The 22,632-nt window shown below is 37.0% G+C and overlaps 1 protein-coding gene across 6 annotated transcripts in view; it reads left to right on the top strand.

Annotated features, from left to right (window-relative positions):
* Positions 1-22,632, top strand: part of FAR1 (fatty acyl-CoA reductase 1) — a 78,152-nt gene that overhangs the window by 22,781 nt on the left and 32,739 nt on the right. For 3 of the 6 annotated variants that reach the window (XM_029956646.1, XM_029956649.1, XM_029956644.1), the window contains one exon: positions 19,562-19,757. In XM_029956646.1, coding sequence (XP_029812506.1) covers positions 19,569-19,757 — 189 coding nt within the window. In that variant the 5' untranslated portion in view covers positions 19,562-19,568. Of the gene's footprint in view, positions 1-657; positions 834-17,772; positions 17,842-19,561; positions 19,758-22,632 lie in introns of those variants that run through there. The other 3 variants (XM_029956648.1, XM_029956647.1, XM_029956645.1) reach the window with 2 other exon arrangements.

Genomic DNA, 22,632 nt, shown 5'->3' with positions numbered 1-22,632 from the left:
CATTCATATGTTGGTTTGTTTTTGAAGATATCATATAAACTAAGCATTTACTGTGTATTTTACGTAATATGTATGGTAAGTATAGTAGTTGTGAAATCACAAGAGATGAATTTTCAGACTATACTGGTTTTTTCCTTTGCTGCTTTTTTCCTTTGTGTTCATTTTTCTGGATATGAAATTTTGGAAATCATTGTTTAGAATAGGAGTTGACAAACTGTGACTTTCATACTACCTTTCTCTTTTTGTGAATGAATTTTACTGGAACACATCCATACCCATTCATTTACTTAATTATACATGATTGATTTTGTGCTGCAAGTGGCAGAATTGAGTAGTTATTAAGATTGCATGGCCTACAGAATTGGAAATATTTACTACCCAACTCTTTACAGAAACCTTTGCTGTTTGTTTAGAATATTTTGTAATATTTTCCTCGCTTTTAAGGATATTTAATTTTTTTTCTTACCTTTTTTCATAAATTTTATAGTTTATTGTCCAGTTCATTTCCATAAAACTCCCAGTGCTCATCCCCTCAATTGCCCTCCTCCATGCCCATCACCCCCCTTATTTTTTTTTCTTACTTTTTAGTTATGGAATCTAAAGGGTATTAAAAGACCATTTAGCTCAACTTTTTATCTAGTATTTGAATTTCCTTAGGTGCTCCTCCCAGGTGGTCATCCAGATTAAAAGTCTAAGACAGTGAGACAAAACGACATTGGATGTGCTGTGTTAAACATAGAAGAAAAACCCCTGTTTGGAAGTCAGTGACTCATTGAAAAGATAAATGAAATATATTATTCTTTGTCCATTGGATCTCCCTGCTGTCTCAATTGGTAGGTTTTTACTTTGGGTTTGCTTACATGGATGGTGAAGACATAGAGGAGCCAGGTTTTAATAGGAAAGCAACTAAATGGGCCCTATTTCAAGATATAGCTGTTAAGGGATGGAAATTTATAGGAAAGTAGATTCAATGGTGAGGCATTAACTTGAGACTTTCCTATTCAGTGCTTAGTTTTCCTAAATAAATTCATAACTGCTAAAACATAGAACTAAGTCTTTACAAATATACTGTCAGATTTTACTGTTTGTGTTAAAAAATGCTGGTGCAGAAAGAAACATACATAGGTAGCACAAGTCCAGACTTCACTGCGGAACTCTCTTTGGTAGTTCTGTGTACTTGACAACTTAGTGAACAAGATGAGCATAGGTGATCTCTCAGGAGATGGAACAGATAGGCATCTGATCCCAAGGTCAACATTATCCTAAAGGGGAATGAATTTCTCACATTCCAGTCAGGAAATCCAGTCTGTTAGAGTCCAGTTCTTCAACAGTTTCATAGTTATCATCTGGTTTTTAATCTATTCTAATAATTTTCCATCTGGTAAAAGAGTAGAATAAACATGTAAGTTATAAAGATTAGCAGAAGAAAGCTATCCTTCCCCCTTTCTTTAACAAGACTACTCTTTTCACTTTTAAAACGATTTGTCAGATGCAGCTCACTCTGTCTCTGTCCCTGTTCTCTGGCTGTCTTTCTCTTGCCCATGGTCATATCTTGAGAGTGTACGTTTTGCTTTAATAAACTTTTCTGCTTCTATTGCTCAAGAAAATAAAGATGTGTCAAACTTTTTTCCTAACAGTGAAGATGTTTGTAAATAGAAGACAAAATATAGTGAAGACTGGCTGAGAGGAAAATTTGTGCTTTCGTCTATTTTTTGGTACCCTCTGATTTTTCTATTTTATAAAAAGTGCTTTTATATAACACATGCACATAGTACATAATTTGACAATGTACAAAAGGCCATATAGTGAAAAGTAAATGCTCTTCATCTGTGTTCTCCATTTACCGAGTTCTTCCTCCCAGAGATAACTATCATTACCAAGTGTTGGGCTTTTTTTTTTTTTTGCCAGAAATAATCTATGTATTAATAAGCATATGCATACTTTTTTCATTACTTTTTTGTATCATAAAAGGTGGTGTATCATATAGGATATTACTTCTTGGCTTTTAAAATTTATCTCGAGTGCTATTTTTTATCAGTATATATATATATGTTGAAAAAGTCTCATTGCTTTTTGAGACACAGAATATGTCATTATAGGGATATACCACTTTGCTCATTCACCTATTGGTGGACACTTAGGTTTTCAGTCTTTTGCTGTCTGTGTTACATTAAACACATCATTGCACACATTTGTAAGAATAGCTGCAGGATGAATTTTCAGAAATAGAATTTCAGAGTCAAATGTAATGAGCATTTAAAATTTGATAGATATTGTCAGATTCCCTCCCATAGTTTGTACTAGTTTATAGTCCTGCCAGCACAAAAGAGGCTATTACTTGTGGGGGCCCCTCGCTGGCTCAGTTGGTAGAGCATAGGACTCTTGATCATGGGTCATGAGTTCAAGCCCGATGACGGACGTGGAGCATACTGTAAAAACAGGGAAGAAAAGAGTCTTTTACTTGTGTAAACTCTTATCAATTTTTTTTGTCTTTGTAAGTCTCATTAGTGAAAAAATAAATCTTGTAGTATTTTCATTTTTCAGAATGAGTAAGATTGAGCATTGGTTGCAGATAGAACATCGCATTCTATGTTAAAGACCATGAATATGTAACGTGAGGTTGTGTGTGCATGTGAAAGTGGAGGAAGTCTTGATATTTTCTTTTTTTTTAAATTTATCTTGTTACATAAAACTGATTATTACAGATTATTAAATAGTCTTGGTACTCAGGTCACTGGGTCTAGTACAGTCTTCTCACTTAGTGTGTGGTTCTTGGCATCACTTAGGAACGATAAGCAGTGAAGAATCTCCGGCCCATCCCAGACCTGTTGAATCAGAATCTGTGTGTTAACAAGGTCTCCAGGTTACTTGTGTGCACATTAAAGTTAGGGAAGCACTAATGGGATTCACCTGGTGTAAAAATAAGGCTGTAGCCTCCCAAGGAGGGTATACAAATTAACCTTTTGGCTGGGGGCCGCCGGGGAAGCCGTGGCTCATGAACTTGGTTCTAAATTGGACTGGTAAAAATACTTAAGGTGTGAAATTTTGTGCCTTGAGGAATGGGAGCAGGGGTCTTTGGATACAACTTTATTTATCACTGAATGTTTTGTTTCCACAGGGTCCAGAAGGCCCAGAATTTATTAGGATGAAATAGAAATTCCAAATAGAGGCTCTAGGTTTAGAGATGGGTTCTGGGGAGAGGGAACTGGTAAGAGTTAGGCCGACTGAAGAGTTCTAAGCATCTGACTAGGTTTCAGCTCTGATCTTGTTCTTAATTTATGGTTTGTGAGTTCGAGCCTCATGTTGGGCTTCACACTGACAGTGTGGAGCCTGCTTGGATTCTCTCTCTGTCTCTGCCCATTCACTGCTTGCACTCTCTCCTTCTCTCAAAAATAAATAAATAAACTTTAAAAAAAAAACCATGGGGAATTAGGGGAGATTTGGCCTGGGGCAGTAGTTTTCACCCTCTGGTCTAGACTCAGTCTATGGGAATAGGGAATTAACTGCCGCTTTTTGAGCAGGTGAATGTGTCTCAGAAGCTTGTGTACCAAATACCTAGAGTCCAGATTTAAGGCAGCAGATGTGTCCCACATTGCTGGTGAAATTAGGTCTTTTTCTTATTCATTCATTTATTCAACAAATATTTGTTGAAATTTTACAGTGCATTAATAGTAGATACACAGACGGAAAGGCAACATCCCTGGCTTCACGCTACTAAAGTAGAGGTGGGAGGTCTCATCAATAGGCCTTCCAATGTGCTGTGACAGTGTTGTAGAGGAGTTGGGTATAAGTTCTCCTGAGGTCCACACTTGTCAGGGAAAACTTCACAGAGGAGCAAACTTCTGTGGATCCTTATTCACAGTTTCTTTTTTTAAATTTTATTATTATTTTTTAAAACTTAAGTCCAAGTTAACGTATAGCATACCAATGATTTCAGGGATAGAATTTAGTGATTCATCACTTACGTATAACACCCAGTGCTCATCCCAACGAGTGTCCTCCTTAATGCCCCTTGCCCATTTAGCTCATCACCCACCCAGCCCTCCTCCAGCAACCCTCAGTTTTTTCTCTGTATTTAAAGTCTCTTATGGCTTGTCTTCTTTGTTTTTATATTATTTTTGCTTCCCTTCCCTTACATTCTTGTTATATATTTTAAATTCCACATATGAGTCAAATCACGTGGTATTTGTCTTTCTCTGACTGATTTGTTTAACTTAGCATAATATTCTCTAGTTCCATCCATGTTGTTGCAAATGGCAAGATTTCATTATTTTTAATCACTGAGTAATATTCCATTATATATATATATATATATATATATATATATGCCATATTGTTTTTATCCATTCATGAGTTGATGGACATTTGGCCTCTTTCTATACTTTGGCTATTGTTGATAGTGCTGCTATAAACATTAGGGTACATGAACCCCTTTGAAACAGCACTTCTGTATCCTTTGGATAAATACCTAGTAGTGCAATTGCTGGGTCATAGGATAGTTCTATTTTTAATTATTTAAGGAACCTCTATACTGTTTTCCAGAGTAGCTGTACCAGTTTGCATTCCCACCAGCAGTGCAAAAGAAATCCTCTTTCTCTGCATTCTTGCCAACATCTGTCATTGCCTGAGTTGTTAATTTTAGCCATTCTGACAGGTGTGAGGTGGTATCTCATTGTGGTTTTGATTTGTATTTCCCTGATGATGAGTGATGTTGAGCATTTTTTTTGTGTCTGTTAGCCATCTGGATGTCTTCTTTGGAAAAGTGTCTATTCGTATCTTCTGCCCATTTCTTCACTGAGTTTGGCAAGTTCTTTATAGGTTTTGGATACTAACCCTTTAATCTGATGTGTCATTTACAAATATCTTCTCCCATTCTGTCAGTTGCCTTTTAGTTTTGTTGATTATTTCCTTCGCTGTGGAGAAGCTTTTTTTCTTGATGAGGTCCCAATAGTTCATTTTTGCTTTTGTTTCCCTTACCTCTGGAGACTTGTCAAGTAAGAAGTTGCTGCAGCTGAGGTCAATGAGGTTGTTGCCTGTTTTCTCCTCTATGATTTTGATGGCTTCCTGTCTTAGGTTTAGGTCTTTCATCCATTTTGAGTTTATTTTTGTATATGGTGTAAGAAAGTGGTCCAGGTTCATTCTTTTGCATGTCACTGTCCAGTTTTCCCAGTATCATTTGCTGAAGAGACTGTCTTTATTCCATTGGATATTCTTCTCAGCTTTCTCAAAGATGAGTTGACCATATGTTTCTGGGTCCATTTATGGGTTCTCTATTCTGTTCCACAGATCTGAGTGTCTGTTTTTGTGCCAGTACCATACTATCTTGATGATTACAGCTTTGTAATACAGCTTGAAGTCCAGGATTGTGATGCCTCCAGCTTTGATTTTCTTTTTTAGAATTGCTCTGGCTGTTTGGGGTCTTTTCTAGTTCCATACAAATTTTAGGATTGTTTGTTCTAGTTCTGTGAAGAATGCTAGTGTTATTTTGATAGGGATTGGATTGAATATGTAAATTGCTCTGGGTACTATCGGCATTTTTAACAATATTTGTTCTTCCAATCCATAAGCAAGGAATGTTTTTCCATTTTTTTGTGTCTTCTTCAATTTATTTCATGAGCTTTTTATAGTTTTCAGTGTATAGATTTTTCACCTCTTTGGTTAGGTTTATTCCTAGGTATTTTATGTTTTTTGGTGTAGTTGTAAATGGGATTGATAACCTTGATTTCTCTTTCTGCTGCTTCATTTTCAGTGTATAGAGAAGCAGTAGATTTCTGTACGTTGATTTTATATCCTGCAACTTTGCTGAATTCATGGATCAGTTTAAGCAGTTTTTGGGTGGAGTCTTTTGGGTTTTCCACATGTATCATGTTGTCTGCCAAGAGTGAAAGTTTGACTTCCTCCTTGCCAATTTGGATGCCTTTTATTTCTTTGTCTGGTTGCTCTGGCTAGGATTTCCAATACTATGTTGAATAGTAGTGGTGAGAGTGAACATCCTTGTCATGTTCTTGACATTATCGATATTAGGATGATATTCGCAGTGGGTCTTTCATATATGGCCTTTGTGATCTTGAGGTATGATCCTTTATCCTTACTTTCTTGAAGGTTTTTATCAAGAAAGGATGCTGTGTTTGGCCAAATGCTTTTTTAACATCTGTTGAGAGGATCATGTGGTTCTTATCCCTTCTTTTATTAATGTGATGTATCACACTGATTGATTTGCAGATACTGAACCAGTCCTGCATCCCAGGAATAAGTCCCACTTGGTCGTGGTGAAGTCCTTTAATGTATTGTTGGACCCAGTTGGCTAGTATCTTATTGAGAATTTTTACATGCTTGTTCATCAGGGAAGTTGGTCTGTAGTTCTCCTTTTTAGTGGGGTCTTTGTCTGGTTTTGGATCAAGGTAATGCTGGTGAAATCAGGTCTTTTAAAGCTCTGCCAGGGTTTCTCTCCTTAGTGCAGTGGCTTGGGTAGGGCCTTCAGGTGGAAGTTCTTCATTCCCTAAGCTGGACAGGTGCTAGGTTCTAATGGTTAGGTGTAAAGATTTTTTAAAATCCTGTTCTGTTACTTCTCTCATTTCACCTTGAAAATGGGGTGGGTGGTGTTTCTCAAAGTTTGGGTTCCATGCAGCCTGCCTTAAATCAACAGTGATTCTTAAATTTGGAGAGGGCTCTTGTGGAATTATTTAAATGATGGTGAGATCTGGGAAAAAGGCATTAAAAACCAAAGCAACTTTTAATGATCTAGGAAGGAGCACCTGGAAAATAAACTTTTTTTGAAGTCTAATACAGAGAAATTCTCCAGTACAGTTTAATCAGTGCATAGTCATAAAATGAATTCATTTATGTAATCATACTCAGGGCAAGAAATAGAAACTATTAGAGCCCCAGAAGACACACTGGTGTCCCCTCCCCTCTCCCCAGCGGCAACCATTAGCCTGACTTCTGACACCTAGATTAATTTGCTTTTATTTGAATTTTGTATGAACAGAATCACACTAGCTGTGTTATATTGGCATCTGGAGTCTTTGGCTAGTATTGAGAACTCTTTCAGTTTCATTGCTATGTATAATTTTTCTGTTAGAGTATGCCATTATTTATCCATTTTGTTAATGAATATTTTGAGTTCCCACTTTTAGGATATTGCAAAAGTACTTCTTTCACCTTGTTCTTCACATCTTTCGGTGTTAGTAAATATTGCCAGTTTTCCAAAGTTATTGTATCTACTTTTGCTGTACTGCTAGTGTTGGCAGAGCTCTAGTTGTTCTGTACCAGTGTCTGTAAGTTTGAGACCCCCCAGCATAGAGGAATTAGCTGGGTGTATTGCTGCTAATCCAGCTGCCTTGGGAGGATACATTTGATGGCTTGTTAGCTCTGTTAGCCGATAAGTAGGCATGTCTTGTCAGTTGTTCTGTCAGGCCCTCAGAGATTTGGTTTAAGGCTGCTTCTGCTAAAACTTAATTTCTTTCCCCAAATTAAAAAACAATGTGTATATGTGCACGTGAATATACCAGTATACTGTCCAGAGATAAAATAGCTATTAGTTGTACTTTGGTAATAAAATTTTTTTCTATTCTAAAAATTAAACTCATAATTAAATGATCCCCCCCCCCAAAAAAAAGACCCCTAACACATATCTAGACTAAGATATTATAGTTTGGACTGACTGCCAACGGATCATACTGAGAATTACTGCCAAAGAATATGGGGAAGATGAATAAGAAAATGTAATTATGTGTCCTATCTTTTGTGTATTACATTTAATCCTTACACAGATGCTGTGAAGCAGAGGAAGGGTTGGGAATTCTATCTGTAAAAGAACTGAATAGGTTAAGTAGGTTCACTTCCAAGATAAATGGGTGAAACTGGGTTCCAAACCAGCCCTGCTAGACTCAGAGCCCAAAGGTTCCTACCATATCAGGGTCATCTGAAAGATGTTTCCACAAGGGGCCTATATTATTTAGCAGGAAGCAGTTTATAGCAGGGCCTGATTTCATATAGTACTGAAAATGGGTTCACTAGAGGTTAATTTCCTACTCTTGTAGGGGAGGAAAAACTTTTCTTATATCCTCTTAAGTTTAGTGGCTGGTACCTGCTAATTAAACTGACAAGAGACAGATTAACAGGAGGAGGAAAGGTGTGTGTGTGTGTGTGTCTTTGTGTATTATTTATATACTATATAAATGAACACTTTTTAAAAATGTGCTCTAGGGCTTCACAGAAAAGACATGAAAACCCAAAAAGAGGTGGTGAGACTTGAGAGCTTATATACCATATTAACAAAGGGTGATAAATTATGAAGTGATGGGTGGGAGAATGGGTGAAATAGGTAATGGGAATTAAAGAGTATACTTAGTGTGATGAGCACTGAGCAATGTATAGAATTGTTGAATCACTGTGTTGTACACTTGAAACTAATATGACACTCAGTATATGTTAACTGCACTGGAAATAAAATAAAAAATAAAGTTAATTAAAAATGCAAAAGCATTACAAAGAAGTGACTAGACAAAGGGAAAGGAGTTTGGGCATCTAAAAGCAGTAAATTGTAGGAAGGTGAATATATGAGGAAAGTAATAGAAGATAAGGGTTATTTTAGTAAGATTTGTTTGTGCTGACTCATTCAGTGCTAACTTTACATCTTGTTCACGGCCATAAAACTCCCTCAGGATCCTCATGGCAGTCCTCATTTCTCAAAAGCTGCTTTTAGTCAGATAAGGGAAGCTTAGGGAAGACTTGTTTCTGTATCTGTTAAATTTCAATTGCTTAAAGTAATCCATATGCCAAAGTGACATATTTAAGTGTATATTCTGATCACTGTGCTCCCTCCCTCACACAGCACTATTATTTTTCACAGGCAATTAAGTATAATACATGTTTTCAAAGTTCAGTGATCCATAGGATTACTTTGGTATGGGTATCTGTGGAAACATGTTTGAATTTCTTGCTTATCTTAAGTAAGACCCCAGAGCTTCTTGTCTTCTACCCTGTCTTACTACCTTTTGGGACCTAGGTTTTTTGTTTCTAACTTTACAGTGAATGATCCTATCTAGGTAAGGTCTTTCAGTGGGTTGGGTGCAGTGGAGTTGGAAATAAATTCACTAACCTTTGATAAGGGCATATTCCTTTTTTTTTTTAATGTTTATTTAATTTATGAGGGGCAGAGAGAGGGGGACAGAGGATTTGAAGTGGGCTCTTCAGTAAGCCTGATGTAGGGCTCGAATTTATGAACTGTGAGATCATGACCTGAGCCGAAGTCAGATACTCAACATACTGAGCCACCTAGGCACCCGATAAGCGAGTATTTCTGAGGATAATGTCTTTTTATTCAGACTGATAGTGACAATAATTAAGCCCAACTAGATGGTCTTTGAGTCAAGTTCTATTTGATGGTGCTTAGGTTCTCTGTCTTTGTTGGCTACCTTGGGGAAATCCTGGTAAAATCTAATTGCCTTTACATTTTAATTAAGAGTCTACCTGGGCCAGTTAATAGTACATTTCTATTTGTGTTTCTAGTTTGGCCCATCAACTTTTTAATGTATGTATGTATTTATGAATGAATGAATGAGAGTATGAGCTGTGGAGAGGGGTAGAGGGAGATGGAGACAGAATCCTAAGCAGGCCCCATGCTCAGCATGAGGCTCAATCCCAGGACCCTGGGATCATGACCTGAGCCAAAATCAAGAGTCAGACTGATCCACCCAGGTGGATCTGCTTTTATTGTGGAATGATTGGCGATTTTAAGGATTCTTCTACCATAATTTGCCTTTTTTCATGTTAAAATTTTCTGTGAAGCAGATTTGTGTCTGTGATATGTCTGAACGCCCTGTAGTGGAGAACGCAGTTCTGTTTACTCCTGTAGTGAATTGTACAAAATGAAACAGACCTTCAAGACCATCTTTTCCAACTTTTAATGTTTTCTCAACCTCTCTTCCAGTGCTGCATCAGTCCTTATCCATGAGCTGATGCATTTACCTCACCTCTCAGGGCAAGTAGAAACTTTATTCCCCTTAAAATATGGGATTTAGTGTGAAGATACTGATTCAAATTTAGCTCTGCCCATAGGTGTGCTGAGTGACCTAAGGCAAGAAAATTATTATGGAGACTTGTGGGAAATTATATCTGAAAGCATGAGAGATACAACTTTTTGTGCTAAATAAATTTTCCTTTTCCTTTATTTATATTATGTATTTTTGTCATCACTGGTGAGTCTTCTGTAAAACTTTGGCTTCAAGCCCTTGGAATTGCCTCTCATTCCTTCCTCCCACCTTGCCCTGCTCTCCACATAATTGTTCACATTTGTCTTTCTGCTTAGCAAGTGTCTGAAACAACTAGCTGACAGCGTATTAAGAGTTTTAATTGTAGTTTTTAGCTCTAATACAGGGAAAGGAATTCTGATTTCTTGTACTGCCTACTGAAGAGCTGCTTTTTTTTCTTTGCTAGATTTTTGTGGTTTTCTGAATGTTCTAATACTCTAATCTCTCAATTTAATAGCTTTATCTATTGAAAGAACTCCTTTAAACAAAAGTTGAAATGGGAGGGGTAGGATCTGCTCTTTACTTATTTATGTTAACTAAGTTTCTAAAACTAATGAGACAGCACGATTAGCTTTCCACTAATATTAAGACATTTATTATGAAAGTACCGTTATGTTGCAAGGGTGCAGTTTATATTGACTGAGTGAGCGCTGTCTTGAAAGTTGTCTGTGGTTTCTCCATTTGTGGCCATTTCAGGCTCTTTTTGCCCATAAGACCTATTGCATGTTCTCTTTTTATAGATAAGGAAACAGGTTCAGAGTAATAGTTTTAGGACCTCATGGCTTCAAAGCTGTAACATCTGGACTCGAAGTGAGTGAATGTAGGAAGTGAGTGAATGTATCTTCATTTAAGTACATTCATAATATGTTTTCTTAATGTAAATATAAATAGATAATATAAAAGTACTAGGAAAACCCATTTTAGCAGGAAAACCTTGAAAGATTAGACACATTTGGTACTCAGCATTTTTAGTGGTCTTTTGAAAGATTTCTGCCTCTTTAACTTTTGAACCATAAGAGAAGATTTGTTTGTTTTTTAACTTAAGTATAGTTGACACACAATGTCACATTAGTTTCACGTGTACAGCATAGTGATTCAATAACTTTATAATTTATCTTCTGCTTATCCCAAGTGTAGCCAACAGCTGTCACCATACAACTCTATTACAGTGCCATGATTAAATCCCTTATTCTCTACCTTTCATCTCTGTGACTTATTCATTCCTTGACTGGAAGCCTATACCTCTCACTCTCCTTCACCCATTTTTGCCTTTCTCCTCGCCCCTCTTCTCTGGCAACCACTAGTTTGTTTTCTGTGTTTATGGTCCTGTTTCTACTTTCCTTTGTCTATTTGTTTGTTTTGCTTTTTAGATTCTACATATGAGTGAAATCATATAGTATTTGTCTTTTTCTGTCTGACTTATTTCACTTAGCATGATACTTTGTAGCCAAGATCTCATTCTTTTTTATGCTGAGTAATGTTCCATTGCATGTGTTTACCACATCTTCTTTACCCATTCATCTGTGGAGACTTAGGTTGCTTCCATATCTTGTCTATTGTAAATAATGCTGCAAAGAACATAGGAGTGCATATCTTTTTGAATTAGTGTTTTTGTTTTCTTTGGGTAAAAATCCAGTAGTGGACTTACTGCATCATAGGATAATTTTGTTTTAATTTTTTGAGGAGCCTCCATACTGTTTTCCTTAGTGGTTGCACCGCTATGTTCCTGTCAACCGTGCGGGAGGAGTCCTTTTCTTCTATATCCTCACCGACATTGTTGTTTTTTGTCTTTTTGCTACTAACCATTTGGACAGGTATGGGGTGATATCTCACAATGGTTTTGATTTCCATTTCCTTCATTATTAGTAACGATGAGCATCTTTCCACATGCCTATTGGCCATCTTTGTGTCTTTGGAGAAATATCTATTCTGGTCCTCTGCCCATTTTGAATCAGATTATTAATATTTTTTCTTTCTTTCTTTCTCTTTTATTTATTTATTTTTTTGTCTTGAATTGTATAACTTCTTTACGTATTTGGGATATTAGTTCCTGATTGGATATGTTATTTGCAAGTATTTTCTCCCATTCAGTAGGGTCTTTTCGTTTTGTTGATGATTTTCTTTGCTGTGCAAAAGCTTTTTATTTTGATGTAATCCCAGTAGTTTATTTTTGCTTTTGTTTCCATTGCCTGAGGAGACCTGTAGAAAAATATGGCTAAGGTTCAAGTCAACAAGATTACTGCCCATGTTTTCTTCTAGGAGTTTTATGGTTTTAGGTCTCACATTTAGATCTTTAGTCCATTGTGAGTTTGGTTTTGTGTATGGTATAAGAAAGTGGTCTAGTTTCATTCTTTTGCATGCTGCTGTCCAGTTTTTTCAACACCATTTGTTGAAGAGACTGTCTTTCCCCATTGTATGTTCTTGCTTCCTTTGTCGCAGATTAATTGGCCATATGAGCATGGGTTTATTCCTGGGCTCTCTATCCTGTTCCAATGACCTGTGTGTCTATTTTTGTGCCAGTACCGTACTGTTTGGATTACTACAGCTTTGTGGTGTGTCCTAAAATCTGTTGATTGTGCTACCTCCAACTTTGTTTTTTCTCAAGATTGCTTTGACTATTTGGGGTCTTTTGTGGTTCCATACAGATTTTAGAATTATGTGTTGTAGTTTTGTGAGGATAAGGTATTTTTTAAAGAAAATACTCAGCTGCCACTGTTAAGTGATGTTTTCTTGAAGGCAGCTCAAGAACAGTAAAAATAAATATGAGTCACATTTTATAGCCCCTCCACCCCGGCACACAGGAATGATAATGTTGCGTTTTCCTCAGCATTACAGTGCTGCAGCTATTTTTCAGCAGATGACAGAAGCTTTTGATGTCTTGCTATGTAGAACTCACACGGTTGGAATTGAAACAGCATGCTGTAGAAGGATTGGCAGCATTTTTTTCCTGGCATTTTCTAGTAGCTTCTGGCTACATTGGCAGAGCTATGTGGAAGATGTTACAAGTCTGGACTTGCCTTAAAAGAATTCTCGTTTGTGCTGACTTTGTCAATAAGTTAGTGGTAGGGTAAAATAAATTTATTAGTAGATGGGGGGAATCAAGGATACTTAGAGATAGAGTTTGAAAATACCCAGTGCTTGTAAAGTTTTTGGTGGCTTTGTGATAGAGTGGGAGATTTATGAGAATTCTATTCTTTCTTCCATGAAGATAACTGTGTAAGTCACATGTAAATAGTTCCTGAAACTGGTAAGAAGCAGTTTCATTCTGAAACTATCTTAGCAAGTAGGCTTTGTACTGCTAAACTTGAGGAGAAAAAATTAAGTTTGGTAAAAATTTTCTATTTACAGACCTGCTTTTGAGACTTTAGAGGAAAGATGTCTTTGTAGATGAGGGAAAAAATATGTAATTGTGTTCGTTTAGGGTTGAGCCAATCACATATTCAGGCTATAAACCCTCAATTATTAAAGGAAAAACTGCCTAATATTTTTTTCTGTTCTAAATGCATATGTACACCTGTGGAAAACTTTGTTGTGCCTGGTATCTAATAGGTACTTAAAAAATATTTGTTGAATAAATTTTTACATATGAAGAAAATGAGGCTCAGAGAGATAATTAGATGATTTGTTCTAAGTCATATTCTCAGTACTCTGTGGTTAACATGTAATTAGCATATAGCTTTTATCAGGACCTACCAGATTTATTAGATATACTGATGCACAGTTTGTTTTTCCTTTCTCCCCTATGAGGTTATGAACATTTTAACTTTAATGGATTATAGTTTTAATTAGGCCTTCAGTCACTGAAATCTTGAAATAGTCTTGCTTAGACCCGAGTCAGGTTATAACTAGAGTAACCATATAATTTATTGTGCAAACTGAAACACTTGAGAGGGCTGTACTCAACATTCAGGTGGGATAGTGTGTATAAATCAGGTGTGTTCTAGGGAAACCAGGATGTATGGTCACATGATGTTTTCATTTTTTATTTAAAAATTTTTTTTTCCAAAATAAACTTAGATTGTATTGCAGTTTCACTTAACAGTATATAAAATGCTGTGTTGTGACAGGTATCAATTATCCATTAGATACTGAATCAATTTTTCTTAAGCATTACTAACTGCTTGCTTTTCTTGAAGCTAGATCATTCTGAAAATTTCCTGTTAGACCTATGAGTGCAAACATATGGTTTCTGTCCTTCTCTGCCTGACATATTTCGCTTAGCATGACACTCTCAAGGTCCATCCACTTTCCTACAAATGGCCAGATTTCATTCCTTCTCATTGCCATGTAGTACTCCATCGTGAATATATACCACATCTTCTTGATCCATTCATCAGGTGATGGACATTTAGGCTCTTTCCATGTTTTGGCTATTGTTGACATTGCTGCTATGAACATTGGGGTACATGTGCTCCTATGTTTTCATTTTTTAAAGTAAACTTTTTATTGGTATGTAGCATGCATTCAGAAAGTCCATAAACCCTGAGTGTGCAGCTTAATGAGTTTTTTAAAAATGAGCCTACATCAAAAGATAGAACATTACTAGTCTCCCAGAAGCCTCCCTCCCACTCTCTTCTGGTCACTGCCTCTTCTTTACAAGACTTAACTTTTAACTGATGAGTTTTGCCTGTTTTTGAACTTTATGTAAATTACATTAGTATACACTTTTTGTGTCTGGTCTCTTTGGCTCTGTGTTCTCTTTGTGGGCCTCATACATCTTGTATGTAGTGATCTTTCATTTCATTGTTTTTTAATATTCCATTGTGTGAATATACTATAATTTATACAATATACTGTTGACAAACACCTGGGTTGTTTTCATTTGGGGCCAACAGGAATAGTGCTCCCGTAAACATACTTGTTGATGAGTCTTTTGGTGACTGTATATACTCATTTCTGTTGGGTATATAATTAGGAGTAGAATTGTTAAGTCATATGATATACGAATGTTCAACCTTAGTAGGTAATATCACTTTTGCCAAGTGTTAAACCTGTCTATACTTCCTCTAGCAGTAGGTGAGTGTTCTAGGTTCTCTGCATCCTTACCAATATGGTGTATTGTATGTCTTTTTCATTTTAGCCCTATTGGGGACTGTGTAGTGGGATCACACTGTGATTTTAACTTGATAACTACTGAAGGTGAGCCCCTTTTCATGTGCTAATTGGCCACTTGAATCTTCTTTGGTAATGCCATTTGGATACTGTCCTTCATGTTTCCCTCAAGCTTTCCCATTTTTCTAATGGTTTATCTCTTCTTATTGAGTTGTAGTTGTTCATATATTCTGGATAGTAATCAGTTGTTAAACATACTGCAAATATCTTTTCCTCTAATTTGTATTTTCTCCTTATTTATAGTGTTGTGGGATGAACTTACTTTTAGTGTCCTCAAATTTATCAATATTTTTCTTTTGTGGTTAGCACTTCCTGTGTCCTATTTGAGAAATGTTTGCCTACCCCAAGATCATAGAGATGTTCCGTGTCATTCTCTAGGCATGTAATTATCTTACTTTCATATTTAGTGTATAGTCTAGACTTCATTTTTGTATATAATGTGAGGTAGAAGTCAAGATTCATTTTCTTTTTTTTTCTTAAATTTTTATTTATTTTTTTTAGTGGTCCATACACCCAACTCATGACCCTGAGATCAAGTGTTGGCTCGCTCTTCAACTGAGCCAGTCAGGGACCCCCAAAATTCATTTTCTATGTGGATAGTGAGTTGATTGCACTATTCTTTTTTCTATACCACATTCCTGCGGCTTTATAATACATCTTGATATACGGTAATGAAGTTCCCCAGCTTTGTTGTTCTTAGTGCTTGTCTTGGCTATTCTTTGGCCCTTTGTATTTCCATAACATTTTAGAATCTTAGCTTCCATCCTCCAAAACAGCTTATATTTTGATTAGGATTGTATTAAATCCAAGGATGGTGAGTTGGCATTTTATAAAGTTACCTTCTAATCCAGGCATGTAGTAAATCTCTTCATTTATTTTAGGTATGGTTTAATTTCTCTCAGTGTTTTGTAGTTTTCAGAACAGAGGCCTCAAATATCTTTCAGATTTATTTCTAACTTCTGGTAGTTTAAAAAAACACAATTTACTGAGGTAAAATTTATACAATATAATGAACCATTTTAAAGTGAACAATTTAGTACATTCATAGTGTTGTGCAACCACCACCTCCGTCTAGTTCCAAAACATTTCCATCACTGCAGAGTAAAGCTCCTTAAGCAGTTTCTCTCCACTGCCTACTCTCCCCAACCCTTGGCCCCTGCCAGCCACCAGTATGCATTCTGTCTTTTTGGATTTATTTATTCTGGATATTTCATATAAGTGAAATCCTACAGTATTGATATTTTGTATCTGACTTATTTCCCATAGTGTGTTTTTGAGGCTCATTCCTCTGTTATAGTCTGTGTCAAGTCTTCATTCCTTTTTATGGCTGAATAGTATTCTGCTATAGGTATATACCATAATTTGTTTATCCGTTCATCTGTTGTTGGACATTTTGAGCTGTTTGTATTGTTTGGCCGTTGTGAACAGTACTGCTGTAAACATGAATGTACATGTACTTGTTTGAGTACCTGTTGGCAGTTCTGGGGTACATGTCTCGGAATGGAACTGCAAGGTCGTATAGTTCTTTGTTTAACTTTTTAAGGTGCCATGAGCCTTTCCCATAGCAGGTGACCCATTTCACATTTCCACAAGCATTGTACACAGATTTTTAGTTTCCCCGTGTCCTCCTCAATACTTGCTGTTTTCCAGTGTTTTGGTGTTTGGGATGGTATCATAAGTGGTATTGGTTTTTGTTTTGTTGTTACTTCATTTTCCATGTTGCTGATGTATGGAAATACATTTGCTTTTTTCCATGTAAACCTTGTATTTAGTGACCTTCATTTAATTCTAATAGTGTATGTGTTTATTGGATTTTCTCTATACATCTGAATTTTGAATTTTCAGATGTTTTCTTATTCTTCTGTTCCTTTTTTCATGTACTTTGCTCTTTTATGGATGTAATATTTTTGTGAATGGTTGGAGAATTTCTTTAAAGTTTAAATTCTCTAAAAATTTTATTGCCTTTTTTTCCTTTGTGGTTGATTCTTTTGCTTTTCATTTTGGTTCTTAAATTTGTTAGGTATTTCTTAAATATCTGGTGATCTTCTGTTGTCTGTTCATATTTATAAAGGATCAGGGTGGTTGGTTTTGGTGGCTGATACTGGCTGGCTTCCTCTCAGTTTTTTGAGATCTGTTTCCAAAAGAGCTTTTCTCTAAATGATATTACTGGTGCAGAGTTCTTTGTGAGTTTGTTTTTTAAATTTTTAAATGTTTATTCATTTTTGAGAGACAGAGACAGAACTTGAGTGGGGGAAGGGGGGAGGGTAGAGAGAGAGGGAGACACAGAATCCGAAGCAGACTCCAGGCTATGAGCTGTCAGCACAGAGCCCAATGCAGGGCTCAAACCCACAGACTGTGAAAACCCACAGACTGTGAGATCATGACCAGGGCCAAAGTTGGACGCTTAACTGACTAAGTCACCTAGGCACCCCTGTGTGAATTTGTAAGGGCCAACAGCAGCCAGATAGATAGGCTTAGGACCTAAAATTTATTCTGGGGCTCAAGTGCTTTGAGACTTTTTTCTTTTGTTGCTTTAGTTTCCTCTCTCTTGATTCTCCACCTCTGCCACCATTTGTGGATATCTGGAGCAATGTCAGGCTCAGCCCTACTTTTCTTTTGTCCCTAGCACCCGTGCCGGATGTTCTTCTCAGCAGATCTGGATACTAAGCCTTGGGAGCTCAAGTTTATACCAGATGTAAGACTGTCATGAGTGGCTCTGCTGTTCTGTGAGCAATCCTTTAATTCCCTTGATTTCCCTAGGACTTTTTATTTTAGTTTAGTTTTTTATTTTAGAGAGTGTGTGCACAAGCAGGGAAGAGGGGGAGAGAGAGAATCGTAAGCAGTCTGTACACTCGTACGGAGCCTGAACATGGGGCTCAATCCCACTATCCTGAGATCATGACCTGACATGATCCAACCAAGAGTTGGACACTCAACTGACTAAGTCACCCAGGCACCCCTGATTTCCTTATGCTTTAATTCAGTTTCTTTTATTATTATTATTATTATTATTATTATGTTTAATTCAGTTTCTTTTATTATTATTATTATTATTATTATGTTTATTTATGTGGGGGGAGAGAGAGAGAGAGAGACACACACACACACACACACACACACACACACACACACAGTGCGAGTGGGGGAGGGGCAGAGAGTGAGGGAAACAGAATCCGAAGTAGGCTCCAGGCTCTGAGCTATCAGCACAGTGCCTGATATGGGGCTCAAACCCATGATTGTGAGATCATGACCTGAGCTGAAGTCAGATGCTCAACTGATTGAGCCACTCAGGCACCCCTTTAATTCAGTTTCTTGATCCTGGGCATAGTGTTTTCTGTTCAGGGAGTTGGGACATTTCTTGCCTCCATAGAAGTTCTTTCCTATGCTTGCTTTGCTTGGGTTGCTATTTCTCCTGCTATGGCTTTTCTGTCTACTTAGTCTTATCTCTTTCTTCTAGAAATTCTTTACTTCTCTCCTTTCAGCTTGTTAATGGATCTATTTCTTATCTTTAGATTGTTATGAATTTATCATTTTTTTAAGCTATGAAAGTTAGAACAAAACACATGTATCTACTCTCTAGCTTAAAGAAAACATAAATTGAAGTTCCTATTCTCTGATTGTATTGCCCTCCCTTTCATGCATCTCTTAATATTATCTTGTGTGTGCATTTCTAAACAATAAAGAGCATTGTTTTGAATGTGTTTGAGCTTTGAACAGTGACATACTGCATGAATCCTTCTGCATCTTGTTTTTTTCCATTCATCATGGTTCTTTTGTTTGTTCATTCTCTTAGTATACTGTCTTTTCTGCTGTTTTATTGGAATTTAGACAAGGAGGATAATTCAGCTCATGTATTTCTTACTATGACTTTTTTTAAAAGGGAGTTTTAAGCACCTTTTGGATATACTGTCACTTTAGACATGGAAGAGAAGGGACTGATGTTACCTCTTCTTGTTCCAACTGGTAATGATAGGCGAATATGATACCCATCATGTTATACAAGCTAGGCAATTGAGTCTTGCTGCTGACCTCTATCTGGTGTTATAAATCCTTTTGGAGACCGCGAAATAGAATTCATTTGTGTGTAGGGTTTGAGGTTTAAATTAAGATTTGGGTTCTTATTGCTGGAAGGAATTTTTTGAGGTCATTTAGTACAAACTGAAGTAAAGAAACCCAGGGGCAGAGAAGGTAAGTGACTTGTCTGAGGTAACCCAGGCAGAAAACACAGGGAGCAGAAGTCAATTTTGCTGTTTGTTATTCTTTCCTTTTTACTACAGTTAACTAGAGGTTAAAGTTGCCTTTTGTTAACATTCAACTTTGATTTTTGCCTATTTATTTGAATTGCAAGAGATTTTTAATACATAAGAGTTAACACAAAGCTTTGAACTGATGTTTATTTGCTGTGTTTTCCTTAGGATCAGAATGGTTTCAATCCCAGAATACTATGAAGGCAAGAACGTCCTCCTCACTGGAGGTACCGGTTTCCTAGGGAAGGTACTTCTGGAAAAGTTGCTGAGGTCTTGTCCTAAGGTGAATTCAGTGTATGTTTTGGTGAGGCAGAAAGCTGGACAGACACCCCAAGAACGAGTAGAAGAACTTATTAGTGGCAAGGTAAGTGTAGAAAATGATCACTTGGAGGGGAGAAGAGAATGTGTGTTTCTGTGTATAATTACTGTAATCATCAATAGCTCAGTTTATTTCTTCAGTGTCCTAAAAAAAATTAGTAAAAAAAAAATCCACAGGATGGCAATAAATGGGATGTGACTTATGATAAGGAGGAGAAAGAAAGCTTTCCTCTGTGATTGGCAAAATTGTATTACAAGTTTTTGTGGGGCTTTTTTGTTTGTTTTGTTTTTACATTTTATTTATTTTTGAGAGACAGAGCGTGAATAGGGGAGGGGCAGAGAGAGAAAGAGACACAGAATCCGAAGCAGGCTCCAGGCTCTGAGCTAGCGGTCAGCACAGAGCCCAGTGCGGGGCTCGAACCCATGAACTGTGAGATCATGTCCTGAGCTGAGGTCGATGCTCAACTGACTGATCCACCCAACCGCCCCCCCCCCCCCCCCCGCTATAACAAGTCTAAAATAGCTATATGGTAGATACTTAATGTGTTTTTAGAATATTTGAATCATATTATTTGTAATTGCTAGGTATTTTAAATAGTATTCAGAATAATAATGAAGAGGTAGTTTCTAACTACCCACTGTGCTGTTATAACACTTAAAAATGTGTAAGCACTGATTGCTCCCCACAACAGTATTCGGAAGTCACAAAGTCACATATTCGACAAATAGGAACATGATGACAGAGGGGTAATTTAGGATACCAGAATAGGTCATGCATTTTGAACCTTTAGAAAAATATTGCTAAGAAAAAAATGGAAATGAGCTAAAGTAAAATTATTTCATAATCCTGTGTTGAATTCTCTCAGAACATATGAATTTATGTGACATTCACTGATAGTAAGTTTAGTATAGTAGCTTTGTAGTTTTTTAGTTATTAGGTTGTATCTAGTACCTTTTAATCACTTGTAATTAGTATGCTTTAATTCCCTTCCTAATAACTCCCTTCCCTAGTGAGAGGTTATTTATTGTTACTCATTTTTTATGTTTCAGAAAACATTTACTGTGCATACTCAGTGCTGGGCACTTGACTTGATGTAGGAGGTTGAATGGAGGAATAAATAAGATAGAATCCTTGCCATAATGGAGCCTACAGGCTAGAGACTTTTTAAGAGGGAAAAGGGAGTATAAAAGTGTCAAGAGAGAACAAGTAGGAACAGTTACTGAAGTTAACTAACGTCTTGGTTGGAATTGAGGGCCTGGGTATAATGTCAAAGATTTAGACATCTCCTCTGGGGCCTCCAAGGCAGTGGATCTAAAGACTTTCCTCCACAATAAGTCTGATTTGTAAAGAAGAAGCATGCCTTACACTTAAAGCCTGAAATTTTGTTGAACTTATGTGATTTAGCTATAAACATATGACCATTATTTTCAGTATAAAGACACTTTGTCCTCATATATTTGCCTAAATTTTGACTAATTCATAAAATTGTGTCATTTTATATTATGCCTTTAATTCCTTCCTGGTCCATCCTGCCACTTAATCCTAGGCCACTCATTCCCCATTATGTATACAGTATTGCTGGTGAATCAATAAGATGAGTTCTTTTTATGTCAAGTATCAATGAATATACACTTGAAGTTAGTAAGAAACTTAAAGGTAAAGCCTGCTATGATTTTGAAACAGGAGTAAAGAACATAGGCTAAGAGCATATACCGTAGTGGGACATTGTCTTACAGTATAGTTCCTCAACTTGAGCATTAATTGACATTTTGGACAGGATAAATCTTTGTTATTGAAAGTTGTCCTGTGCATTGTAGGGTGATCAGCAGCATTCTTGGCTTCTACCCTCTAGATGCTAGAAACTCTTTCCCCCACCCCCTCCACTCCCAGTCGTGACAACCAAAAATGTCTTCAGACATTACCGGATCTTCCCTAGGAGTAAAATTTCCCCAATGTGAGAACCACTGATGAATGTCTCTGGGAAAAGAAATGTCATTAAGATGGTGATGATTGAATTAAAATAATTAACCACAAAATAAATTCTAGAAAGGGAGTAAAGTATATCAAAGCAGGCATTAGTGAACATAGTAAAGGAGGAACTAATTTAGGTACCGGTGAATAAAAAGCACCAGAAGGCATAGTATTGAATGGATAGCTAGAGAAAGGAAGAGTATCAGGTTTGAGATGTAACTTGCAAAGCAGTGTGACCCTGTCTTGGTGGTGGAGATATATGATATGAAAGGGAGTCAAAGGTCCTTGGCAATCTGGGAGATGAAAAGTGTGAATTCAAGGTGTTAAAAGTACTTTTCTGATCATTCCTCAGGTTGCTTTTTTTCTGCTTGCCCCTTAAATATTGGTATTCTTCTGAGTTCTCTCCTAGGCCTTGATCTCTTCTTACTAGATCCAGTTAGGTGATTACTCAGCACTTTCTATTTTATGTGAGACAAATGGTTGTATTTTAAATTAGATTTGGAAAAATCTTCATCTAGTTTGGACCTTGGGTGCTCGTCACTGCTGCTACCTGGGTGATCTTCTATTCCCAGGGCTACCTGTGTGTGGCTAGTAAAATCTGTTTGGGTGGCCTGGCTCTTATATTCCCTGACCTCCAGATCCACAGAGCCTGTTGGTCTCTACTAGACCTGTCTTCTGGATGTCACATGGGCACCTTGCACCCATCATTCGGAAAACTGAACTTGTATCTCCATAACTGTACTCCTTGCTCTTCCAGTATTTTCCATCTAATGACCGTATTCACTTCACAAGTGTTGATCATGTCTACATCTTGCCAGGCACTTGACTATCTACAACCTGTGTGCTGAGCAAAGTAGACGTGGTCCCTGTCCTTGAGTTCACATTTCCTTACCCCTCACATTGAATCATTGGCTAAGTCTTACTGAATTCTTTTGAACTCCCCAAACAT

The sequence above is a fragment of the Suricata suricatta genome, chromosome 11 (genome assembly GCF_006229205.1).
Source record: "Suricata suricatta isolate VVHF042 chromosome 11, meerkat_22Aug2017_6uvM2_HiC, whole genome shotgun sequence".
In the NCBI taxonomy this organism is placed as follows: domain Eukaryota; kingdom Metazoa; phylum Chordata; class Mammalia; order Carnivora; family Herpestidae; genus Suricata; species Suricata suricatta.
The sequence above is the reverse complement of the archived record's forward strand: the minus strand, read 5'-3'. Positions and strand labels throughout refer to the sequence as shown.